Raw genomic sequence first — 13,293 nt, forward strand, 5'->3', positions numbered from 1 at the left:
AAGACTCTATAAAAGATTCATTCACTAAGTTTATTCTTCAGAAACTTAAATCCTCCAGAGAGCTCCTATCCCAGCTTTGTCTAAAAACACAGAAGCAATAACTTCTTCAAGAACATAAACCATATATGTCTCCTTTTCCCATAATGTCAACACCCCTTTTCAACATGAACAAGTTAGGATGGTCACTGCATACAAATCCATGAAGACTGGAAAAGGGTTTAAACTAGAGGAAGGTGTAGCAACAATCAAGATTGGATTTAACAAAGGATTATGAATACAGAATCTCTATAAAAGTTTCTTTTTCTTAGTTGCTAGGGTATTAGAATAGCTAGAAGGAAATAACTGAAAATGTGGAACTGTAACCCACAGCATTCTTTGAAATTTGCTCTATAGCTACTTGTTAAATTGTAATTTGAAAGTTATCCTTTTTGTATATATGTTTTATTTCATGATAAGGAAATAACTGAAACTGTGTAACTGTAACCCATAACATTGTTTGAAATTTTCTCCCTAACTACTTGTTAAATTCCACTTGGAAAGTTTTCACTTCTATGTATATATGTTATATTCCACAATAAAAATATGATTAAAATACACACACACACATACATATATATATGAGATAAAATTATATGGTTAGAAAATTTGAATTATTTTATCCACTGATAGAATTTATTTTCTTGTATCTTATTGATTACATTGAAAAATATTTGTAAGTGAAATGTTCCTAAGTTAATATTATGCAATATTTATAAGTATAGTAATAATTTTACTTGATCAAATACTATATTCCAAGCAACTATTATACACCAAGCAGTATTATACATATTTTCTTATAAAAATATACTTAATCCTCATGGCATCACTATCTATTATTATTATATCTATTATTATTATCATACCCATCACTAAAATGAGCAGAGAAATTGCATATTTGCTCTTGGTCACACAGATATACTATGTATAATTACTGTTAACCACTTGCTTATATTCTATTTTATGCTCCATTTTTTAAATATCTTAAATTAAGAACTGCAGGTTCTTTAAGGTTTTGATAAAAGTAACACTGATTCTATCTCAGAGCTGTATGCATTAATGTGTAATATAGTACACTACATATAGCTTTCCAGTTTCATCATTTTCAATTCAGAACTTTTACATTTCATTGATTATATTTTTATAATGTGTACCTATGAATAGATTTATTCACACTAATCAATATGCATGGACTCATCTATGCACAAGTCCACTTAAGGATTTCATGGAAAATTTTTAATATTAACATAAAGGCAGATCTCAATTTACAAGATAAATTTATTAGATGAGAAGACTAAATTCCACCCAACATAATTTATATATTGCATCATGCAGTTCCAATGAAATCACAATAGGACTGCAGAGGATAGAACAAGCTGACTCTCAAATGATTGTATTGATGAAGACCAGTTGTAATCATAGGTCTGGACACAAACCTGATACTCATGAGAAACCGCCATCCTCTTCCTAAAAAACAGCATGGTGCTCTAATGAGAGAAGCCGAATGGAGTCCCTATGTTGAGTGAGACAGATGTTTGTGGGGAAAATTGTATATTGCTTTAGACTGTGGTTTCTGACACCTGTATCTCTGAATGTGAAGTCTTGTTTAATGGGAAGATTTTGGGAATTTTATCTAGTCTCTCTGGGCCTCATATAGGTGTTTGAAGACTGAATGAGATAATAAAAGCAAGATGTTTAAAATATTCCCTGACATTTAAAATGAAGAACAAAGTTTTGCTTCATAGTAATTACATATAAAAATTAATTTTAAGGAATATCATATTATAAATAAGCTTACAAGTTAAATTTGTTTGGTGAGCAGTTATATTGATTCATAAATGTATCAAAAAATAGAAGCAGAATCACTTGATAAAGTCAGTCCTCTTTTATCTGTCTCTCTGTAATAGGCAGTCTGCAGAATAAGTACATTCATTCTTTGACTCCTGAAACACCTGGTGACCATCTTCACACTGGCAGTACAGGGGCAAAGAATACCATCCAAGTACTCTGCCCAGGTAGAGCTTCCATCAAAGATCTCATAACAGGCAATATTCAATCATGCTCTGATTAGTAGAAATCAACTATGCTAAGTGAAAGAATGAAGGAGAAGAGGCACTGAAGTCACTTTTATTTTCAACAAATGCATATTTTTATTCTTAGTAAAATAATTCAACAGATGTTGGCTAAAGCAGGCTCCAACTCTCTCCTCCCAGGTGACTCCCAGAAGCATTTATTGTACCCTAAGAAATGCCTGTTCTGTCTTTTGGGATCCCTTTTCTCCAAGTCATTTCAAACCAAACGTTTTCCTATATTCCCTTCACTTCCTTCTCTGGCTATTCCCTGTGGGAAATGCCTCCCCTACTGCCCTTTGAAATTGTGGTGCTTTTCCCTCCACAAGTCACATTGCACAGGACCTCAAGGTAGGTAGTTATCCTCCCCTCATTGCCTTGAAGCTTCCAACTCTTCCCACCCCTTCTCCCTAAAAACTCCTAATAAATTTGAAGCAAATGTCTGATGCAACATTATTTAACAGTCTCAGTCCCTTTGGGGAAGTGAATTTGAAGCAGATGAATTGCGGGAAAAAAAGCAGGTGCACAAATGACCACAGTGTTTGAGGCTTATGAGGTGCCAGTGAGCCTGTGTGTTAGATGTACAAGGAAATGGAATGAATGTCCTCCTTGGCATGTAACAGGTCAAAGCAATAGTGGTGAGAGATGAGGTTTTAAGACACTATTGTCAGTTCTTGTAGGGATGCAGAGTTTAAGTTAGGGGTGGAATAGGGTACATCTTTCTGTGAAATCCTTTACTGGGAGTGGTAAAGTACATTGAAACATGAACCATTAAGTGCAAGATTAAACATGATGCCCTGATTTAGTTTCCAGAGTCTGAAAGAAAGGGTCCTCAGCCCTAAAAAGAGCAAGAATGGCTCCATGGTGGGAGAATCTTACAGATAAATACTGGAAAAATGGAAGATTTTAAGCCTTTAGACATCATGGGGAAGATCGATGTGGAATTAAGGCAAAGGTGCAAGAAATACAAAGTTATGTAAATATAGATGGTCAACTTTCACTGGAACATGACAAGTAAAGGTAGGGGGATTTTATGGAATTTGGTTAAAAATCTGAAAAATGTAACTCAGTAGAGACTATGCAGAATCTGAAATGTGTTTCAGAAAAAAATGATCTGGAATAAGAAAAAAATGTTTTCATATGGGAGAAATTTGAGGCAGGAAATTACTTGAGTTATCATTGAAATATTACAATACTTTTAATTTCTATCTTATAAAAGTGAATGCCAAGCATTTTGAAGAAAATATACTGGAGTGATAGCCCCACAGATCTGTAATCTAAAAGAAGTGTTATGGATGGAAAACACTTACCACAGACTGATCTTCTGCCTTTTCATTTCCCAGATCAACTAATTTGAACGTGATGAATTATTATTTATTAATATATTGATTCAATGAATTTTATAATGAGATATATAAAATTTTCAAATAATTCTGTATATACAGACTCCTAAAGTGAATCAGAAATTTGAAAATCATTAAATGCCTTTTAAATATTTACATTTTCAGGAATGAAGGCATTGAAGCAAGAAATTAATAATGGCAGTTCAGTTATATGAATGAAACCCCATTTTAAAATTATTAGAAGTAGTGTAAAAGTAATAAAAACAATAATAAATATTGATACATAATTTTACTTCTGCTTTAGAAAATACATCCGAATATATAAAAGTTAGAGGCTCTGTGATATTGTTTACATTAATTTGGCTAAAAAAAAATCTGAGAAGTAATCTAAATGTCACAAAGCAGCTAACTAGACTATTAAACATACAGCTGCAATTTTCTGCATTTGTAAAACAATTCTCCAAAGACTTTTGATTGAGGCAAAACAAGAATGTTATCTGCTAAGTGGAGTTGCATGATAGAATGTGTTTTTGGTCCTTTGTTTTACCTTCTGATGGAATTCCCTATGTCCATGTGCTCATCTGATCTTGACCCTTTCCTTTGTGCATCTTCTTTTCTGACCATAATCCTGTTTACCTGCATGAATAGTAATAGGAACTGAATGTGTATTCTAATTCCTGCTAACACAGATTCAGTGGTCTAGGGAATTATTTAAATTCACAGTGGTATTGACCAAGTATAGGTGTTCTTCAGCAGTATTTATCCTTCACAAATTAGCAAATGACTTCAGCCACAAAAACCTGGAAGGTAGAGTTTCTAATCCAAATTTCAATTGACTGCTCCCAATATCATCACAGATGACTCTGGGGAGGACATTTGCAACAATTGCCTTGGGCAAGAAGATATTTAGATTGATTCTTTGTAAAAAGTTCTTGATAAATTTTCAGCTATGAATTCATCTACTTGTAAGGCTGACATTCTACCTCTACTACATACTTCATGCAGAACAGCTGTCATTGTCAACCCTGCAAAGTTCCTAATTATGAAACACAAGGTGATTTTCTTTTAATTTTATGCTCCAAGCAGAGAAATATTTTGTCAAGAAAACTGTATTTCATCTTCTTGGTTAACTGTAGGTTGACTTTATCTCTTTCTTGATGCACATTGTTGAAAGTGGCAAAACCATTCCTGATATTTTGAACTTTTTCTTGTGTCTAACACCATGGTCTCAGTCGCCACATAGTTCCCCTTGTGTGGTACAGCAGGCTTCAAATTAAGAAGCTACCAACCACGTAACAGATCTCCCTACCCAGCTTTTTAGAATCATTTCAGTACTTGCTTTTAATTTCCTCCAGAAAGGCAGTGATTTTTTTTTCAAAAAAAAACAAAAAACAAAAAACAAAAAATGTTAATCATTTGCCCTTAGTATGTGCATTTTATGAGAGATTTAGGTTCTGCCATAAGTAATAGTCATCTAACTTGGGGCTTAGTGAAATGCAGGGCCACATTATGGGTCCATATGCTACATAGCAGGGTGCAGGGGGTAACAAGTATGTGTGCCTCCAGTCTCTACCACTGTTCTAATGTCAGTGTCAAAATTTAGTCAATTAGCCATAATCCACAGCTACAAGGAAGACTATGTGACTTTATGAGAGGCACTGTCTATTCTTGTTCTGTCCACTGGAGAGAGAAGAGAAGAATGGATGCTTCAGAACCACCAGGGCCCATGTGGTCCAGTAGAAGAGAGTGAATAACTCATGAGATGCATTTATGTAGACGGACTACATAGGAAGCTTGTACCTGGAAAGAGGCAGGTGTACAAAGTCAAAGATGATTCACTGATTTCTGACATGAACAATTGTACATGGTTTTACTATTCACTGAGATTGTGGAGTCACCTGGGCAGTTCAGTTCAGCATTGAACATGATAAATTTGATGTCACTGAGACACACTTAGTGCAGGATTCCTCCTAATTGGGGTGGTGACATCCCAGGGCAGATGTGTGGTCACCCTGCAAAAATTCTCAGGAGTATGATGCACCGCCCTTAAAAGACAGAATGACAAAAGATGGTTAATTGAAACAGCAAATGATTGAACAGCTAGATTTCAGAATGAGTAGAATACATCACATGATTTGCCCTCTCCCTTCACACCTGCCATACTTTGTTCTTTCACACACCTGTGTGTATGTATGTGTGAGAAACCTATCCCTAACATTCTCATTCAATATGCTGAGTCCATTTATCCCTCAGGCAGCTGCATGGAACGATTTAACAGGCACTGATAAAAATATATTTCTGATTAATCTATTTTAATTGAACTCTGCTTTATTTTCATGACCTATTTGATACTGAATATTTTACTCATTCATTCTTTTTTGTGTCTCTGTCTCTCTGCCTTTTCCCCCATCTCTATCATTCTCTCTCTCTCTCAGGTATGTAACAGAATAACTACACATTTAAATATGTAATAATGATAATAGTAATACCATAATAATAGAAATACTGACCTATTATTAATAAAAACAAAAAGTTTTGTTATTGAATATTGAACATGTGCCAGGTTTTGTTCTGTATTTGTTTATGTGAGAATATGTGTGTAAGTGGTGTATTGGTGTATTGTGTGTGTATTATTTAATGTTTCTCAGTTTTTGAAATTTATGGTTAACTGTAGTAGTATGTGAATGTCATAACTATAAATTAAATTAAATTAAATTAAATTCCTATGATTTTCATACTTAATATGTACATAATGTATCTCATTTAATCTTTAAAATGACCCCACGGGGAAAAATTTTCCCTATTTAATAGATTTTCATTTCAGATGTAATTTTAAGTTTGTTGCGTATTTTGTATAGAGATGAAATTGAGGTAAAATGGAATATGTTTCCAGGATTGTATTTTCATTAAGTTACCTTGTTACTCTCTTTTTAAAGCAATACAAAATATATTGCTTTATATTTCTATTTTTGGAACATTATTTAAGCCAAGAACATACTCAATTCTCAGCTAAGTAGCTTCTATTCTACATGCAATATATCAATATCCCTTATCAAGTGCTTAAAATAAAATAATGATTTTATTATTTTCATACATAGACAATTCATTATTGGACTCTGCCATTCCAAAGAAATTTCATTCTAACAGCCAATTATTTTGACTCAGTTGGTCATCAACCCAGTAAGACTGACATTTCAAGTTTTTATGATAGAGTTCATGGTTATTAAATCAAGTAGTCAATTGACATTATAGATTTATAGGAAAGTTCCAAAATAAAATATCATTCAAATATAGTATAAAATAAACGTGCAAATTAAACTTAATTTCTCTCTGATTTTCATATTTTCAAAACAAATATTTCTTTGGGCAGAACTGATTTGATATTTTTGACTTTTGTTTATTTTATCTTCAAAACTTTAAAGAAATAATGTAAAGTTAAATTGATAGTTTGACACAAGAATGTGTAATAATTTTAATTTAGAGAATCATGGACCTCCAATTAATGACAAATTTAAGGAAATATTCTGAATGTTTTATCTGAACAATGACAAATGTAATACAGAAATGAAAATAAATTATATAATTTGAATCAAGTTTTTTCAAAATTAATGGAGAAGTAGTACATTTGAGAATCCTTGTATACATAAAATATGAACTTCTTGATGCACTGGAATCAATGAGTAGAAGTATGATATGATTTCAGTCTCCTAGAGGGGAAACACTAGGACCCATCTCTGTCTATACCTGTGAAATGACTTCAAAGCATTAAGAATTCAATTTCCAATTTTAACAGTAACAAGTTAACAATGGTCTAATTAACTAATTTGAATAAACAAATTTTGCCTTATATAGTGCAACCATCAAAATCATAAATTTGCTACTTGGCAAAATGTTTGAATTCATTGGCCTGATTAATTTAAGGAGCCAAATATCTTGTTTGTGAATGAAGACTTTTTTGATGTGTTCAATCTGGCACAAGCATAACTTTAATCTGATGAGTTTAATATATGAAGCGAGTGTGACATGTGTAAAATATAACTGTGGTCTTTTATTTACATTTTTATTCTTAACATTAAATGAGCTACCTGATTCACAACCATTCTATTTTTATTCCTTTCTTGATAACCATATTATTTGTTGCCCTAAAAGAAAGTGTCCAATTTAAGCTCAGTTTATACGGAGACAGTTCACATGGACAAAATTGAATGTACTCAATCACTCCTTCTTTCAAGTTATAAATATTTTATGTATATATAGAGAAACAGATTCATAAAATATACATTATGATTTTTTTAAAAATCTTAGATGCAAATATTCTGAAACACTTAAGAATTATGGTCATAGAAGAGCATGTCCTGTGATTAGCCTCCAAGTTTATAAAAGGTGTTTGTTTTATAACTGCTTGTTGCTTCTCTTCTCCAACATTTAGAATAATTAAACGGGATACTTTAGGAGATAGTTTGGAGAAAAAGAGACTTTACTCTCAAAAAGAGTTTCATATGTGTGGAACATGGCACTTAATATGTGAGACATGCTTTCTACATGTTTTGATTTAGAATTAGCAAGCTCACACTAGAGCATACTTTTCTGAGTTCAACTATAGTTTTCCATCAAAATCCAAAAGCATGTCATAGCAGGTGTGACTTCAACTGTCATTCCCACATTCTTGGAATATTTTACAAATTTCTGAGAGATGGAATTGGCAAAGAGTTATAAAAAAGAATTGTAGAAACTTCACGTGCTATCATGGTAATTGGGAGAAGGTGGTAGAAGTGAGATGATGGAATTAAGAGCTAAACTATAGAGTGCTTCCAATTTCTGAAGACATAATGTAGCTATTACTGTGTGGACAGCATGGAAACTCTAAAAGTGCAACTCAAAATAAGATATACAGGGAAAAGAAGGTTTCATGTATCCCTGGAAACATATTTATATGAGAGGATATAGAAAAATAAGAATATCATTCTTTTAACAAGTGTGTAATGGGAGCAAACAAAGGACACAGAACTCTGCTATGCAGTTAGGAGTCGGAGTAAAGAGATTACTGTGCCTGCTTCTTGACACTAAACATGGAGTCTTAACTTTGGAATAAAAATAACTATAGTAAAGAAAGTGAAAAAAGAAAAATTGGAAGGAGAATGATTCTGGAGAGAGGGGAAAGCCAACAACTGTGGATGCACATATGTATGAACACTACTGAAATTGAGTTCTCAATAGTATTCATTGATCTTGGAAATTTACTATGGTCAACCAGCTCATGGTAAACATTTCAGCCCTTACTTGAACATCAAATCTTAATGAGTAGTTTGGTCAAACCAGTCAAGGTAACAAGGGCCTAGTTATACATGTACATATTTGCAAACCTGATAAATTTGCTAAAATATAAAAATTCTTAAAATCATAACAAAGAATAGTTAATATTATAGGTGGCAAAAATAGGATTACGGGATTTATAATGAAAAATTCCAACATCATTCACAAAAGTAAAATTCAGAAAAAAATCATTCATTCCATCAGTGATGATTTCCACTTTGAATATTAAAATATATCACCAAAATGAAATCACAGTTCATTTTATTAAAACTTATACTTTGTTAATAAGACAGAAAAAAAACTTTTATATTTGCTGTTAGCTTTTGATGATCTTAGAATTTACTGAAAGCTAGAAATCTCAATTGGTGTTTTAAAATATTACATTAATATATAAGTGTGTGTACATATGTATGCATGTGTATGTATTTGTACATTTATTTATTTATATTGTGGGATTTTTTACATGCAGAAAGTACACAGACAATTATAAAGTCAGTACTTAAGTAACAAATATACAAGTAATGATAAATAGTATTTCTAACACCTATGATCCCATAAGCTTAAAATTAGTAGATTATTACCTAATGTCTGTAAATTAAAAAAAACAGGCAAAACTAAATTGCATTGTTAAACATGAATTGTTAATTTTGACTATATAAATATTCATATTTTAAATTAAAATATAAGTATGTTTCAAATTTTACAAAACAGGCTAAACTAAGATTTGTTGAGTATTTAATTAGTTATTATTTTTGAAAGTCTTAGAAATAGCACTTTTCATCTTCTACCATCTTAATCTAAATGAAAATAAATCATGGGGAAATCAAGTTCCACAATCCATTCATGTATTCAATGAATATTATTGACCAACTTCTACATGCCAGGCACATTTCTAGGCACTTGTTTAGAGCAGTGAAAGAAACAAAAATCTTCCATCATGAAATTATTTTCTGATGTGTGAGAAAGACAATAAAAAATAAAGAGACATACCATAATTTTTTTCATATGCCAGAAATTGAAAATTGATTCATGAAAATCTAAAAAGAGCAAAGAGGATTGAGTTAGTTTGGGTGGGAGCAAAATATTGTGATTTTAAGGATGTTCTAGGTAGGCTTCACTGAGAAGACGATATATTAGCAAAACAGTCACAGACAAGAATATGTAATTAACATTTTTAGATTATAAGGATTCAACACCCCACTCATTCTAAATACCATTAATTAAACAAATAAGTGCTTATCTTGTAAAACATGCCCAAGTCATAGGTGGTTGATAGTCCCTTGATTTGATTATGATATATGCATTTCTAGCTATCATTTAGTTCTATGGATATATATAATAAGCCTAGATTTTACAGACCTTTTTCTTCCTTTTCTATTCATCTATTTACTTATTTTTTTCCTTTTAGGTAAACTGGGAGATTTGTGATGGGATATGTGAATCACACTTTCAGCAGTGACTTCATCCTCTTGGGACTATTCTCTTCTTCCCACACAAGTCTGATCTTCTTTTCCTTTACATTTCTGATTTTTATTACAACTATAACAGAAAATACAGTCTTGCTCCTACTTATCCACAAAGACATACATCTCCATACTCCTATGTATTTCCTGCTCAGCCATCTCTCTTTCATGGATATCTTACATATTTCCAACATTGTTCCCAAAATGATCAGTGACTTTCTGTCAGGCAGGAAAATGATCTCATTTGCTGGCTGTGGCTTCCAGATATTTCTGTCCCTCACTCTCCTGGGTGGTGAGTGCCTCCTCCTGGCAGCCATGTCCTACGACCGCTATGCAGCCATCTGTCACCCACTGCGTTATCCGATTCTTATGAATGAGCATGTCAGTGTTCTCATGGCTGGAGGGTCCTGGCTCGTTGGGACCATCAACTCCACAGTTCACACAGCTTATGTACTCCACTTCCCCTTCTGTGGTTCTAGAGCCATTGATCACTTTTTCTGTGAAATACCAGCCATGTTGAAGTTGTCCTGCATAGACACATCACACTATGAACAAGGAGCTTATGTAAGTGGTATCATCTTCCTGCTGATCCCTTTCTCCTTGATATCAGCTTCTTATGTCCAAGTTCTCCACACTGTCTTACAAATGAAATCATCAGAGGCAAGGAAAAAGTCATTTTCTACCTGTTCCTTCCACATGATTGTGGTCATAATGTACTATGGGCCATTTATTTTCACGTATATGAGACCTAAATACTACCACACTCCAGGTCAGGATAAATTCTTGGCGATATTCTATACCATCCTCACACCCACAATCAACCCTCTAATCTACAGCTTTAGGAATAAAGATATTTTACTGGCAATGAAAAATATGCTTAAATATAATTTTCTACATAAAAAGTAAATATGCAAAATGTTATAAATGTGTGTTCTATTTTCATACCTGGAGGCAACCCATTATTCTATTGCCCTTAGAAAGAAATTAGAATTTTGTTAATAACTGCAAATTTAAGGTTTGCCCAAGTGTGAAAAGAAGTGGCTATTTTGAAATTGTGATCTATAAATTTATCCTATTTGTTGGTTTCTTACCTGCACATCTCTGAAAATTCATTGCCCCTTCTGTGATTCTTTTTTCTTTTTTTCCTGTTTTTTTTTTTTTTATTTCAATATACTTTATTTTTAAACAAGTCACCACATGGAGCTTTTGGCCCATTCTGCCATTATACAGGCTACAAATGCTTGCTCAACAGCTGAGAGGCACCCTTTAGAAACATGTTTGAAAGTGAATAAAACTGCATATAAAACAAATAATCAAGTAGTTTCCATAAGAACACAGATAATTTTGACCCCATCTCCCAGTCTTCCAGATCCTCCAGGTTGTCTTCCAGTCTTCCAGGTTGGCGTCTGTGCCAATCCCACCCATACAAAGACATTTCAAATCTAGCAGTAATTAAGTTAAATGGTCTCCCCAAATCCCTTAATTGAAGCCAAACTCACAGTTAATAGCTACAAAAATGGCATTTACACATGAATACTAGCTAAAGAACAAGTTGCTGGGTGACATTTCATTCCACTTTCCCAAGCACAAGACACAGGCAGGATGCTGACATCCTGCTCCTCTAATTTGGATGGTAATCATGGTTCTTGATTTGCTGCATGAGCTGCCATTTTGGCTGAGACATCACATGGTGGATCATGGGCCTCTGGAAGCTGTTGAAAGTTGAAGCAGCTCATGTTCTTAAACAGCATCCAGTCACTCATATGTATTTCTAGCAGGTCAGAGCACGCCATGATTTGATCCAGGCCATCACATGTCAGTCCCTGCATGCTTGATGAATAGTACTTCTCATCTGGTTTTGGGCTCTTGCAGAAGAGACTTTATGTGTGCATGATCATAGATGATGAAATTAAATGACCCATGAACTCCATCACTTATGTAATACATAAAGTTTTGTTCACTGGATTCATCTTCATCACCAGAGCCTGTCTGTTCCTTTAATATAAGTTTTTTTGGCAATGACATTCACTGCAAGAGTGAAAGCTGATGCAACACCATATCTTTCTGGCTCAGCTGTGACTTTCATTCCAGAGTCTGATGGAAAATACTTGTCTAATGCTGGATTGATTACACTGGTGATCTCTTCAAATTTAAACTTCACATCCTCAGATCCAGGAAAGCCACCACTAATGTCAAGCAGATACATCCTGAAACCAACCTCAACTCCCATGTAAAAGGCATAGCAGGCATCTAAGATTGCCTGCAAGAAGTTTTCAGGATTAGTACAACTTCTTCCAACATGGAAGCTGCAATGACTTCAATATTCCAAAGGAAACCTGCTAGATTTGAGTGTGGCTCCAAATTTAACACTGAGGCAATAGACTGCTTTGATGTCATCAGTGGCAGTCTGCAAAATCAACCTTGCCTTCAGATGTGACCTGGCCACTTTCATCAACTCACTCTCGCTGTCAAACATCATCATCTCAACTCCATTTTTGGCCACATACTTAATTTGGGACACTTGATTACAAGGGTTTGCATAGATTACCCACTCAAGAGGCACCCCAAGGCTCTGCACCAACTGTATTTCAGTCTTGCAATAGTACAGTCAAATGCTGTCCCAATGGCAACCAGGGTCATCACTATGGCTCTGCTGTCATTACATTTGAAGGCATAGAAGGGAGTGACACAAGGAAGACCTTTTAACCCTATTAGATGTTTCTTTAGAATGTCTCCAAAGTCCACAACATAGACAGTACCCTTATGGTCAGAAGAAGATATTTTATTAGTTTTTGGATTCAGAATGTTCTTGACAGTAAAGCCTCCATCAAGGAAATGCAAACTCTTCATTACTGAAGTTGTTCATGGTTTCTTGATGTTCCTCTGAAACACAACAAAACAGAAAACTAAGGATGGAATATCAAGAAATTATTTCCAGCTTTTCATGAAGGCAATTCTCCAGGAATTCCAAAACTCTCTGAACAACAAGATTTGTGCCTTTGGTGCAGCAGTGGAAATATTCTGTGAGCACAGGGGCAGAGCGGGCAGGCCCTGAGAAGGTGCCACAGT

At 33.9% G+C, this 13,293-nt stretch overlaps 1 protein-coding gene and 1 pseudogene across 1 annotated transcript; one reads left to right on the forward strand and one right to left on the reverse strand.

The window, feature by feature from the left end:
• The first annotated feature begins 10,188 nt into the window (after window positions 1-10,188).
• On the forward strand, window positions 10,189-11,130 carry LOC119506496 (olfactory receptor 2AJ1-like). The gene has a single exon (XM_037799542.1). The coding sequence runs from the start codon at window positions 10,189-10,191 to the stop codon at window positions 11,128-11,130; it is 942 nt and encodes a 313-aa protein (XP_037655470.1).
• A 617-nt stretch (window positions 11,131-11,747) lies between these two features.
• Window positions 11,748-13,090, reverse strand: LOC119506291 (annotated as a pseudogene).
• Window positions 13,091-13,293: the final 203 nt, after the last annotated feature.

The sequence above is a fragment of the Choloepus didactylus genome, chromosome 11, assembly GCF_015220235.1.
Source record: "Choloepus didactylus isolate mChoDid1 chromosome 11, mChoDid1.pri, whole genome shotgun sequence".
Lineage (NCBI taxonomy): Eukaryota > Metazoa > Chordata > Mammalia > Pilosa > Megalonychidae > Choloepus > Choloepus didactylus.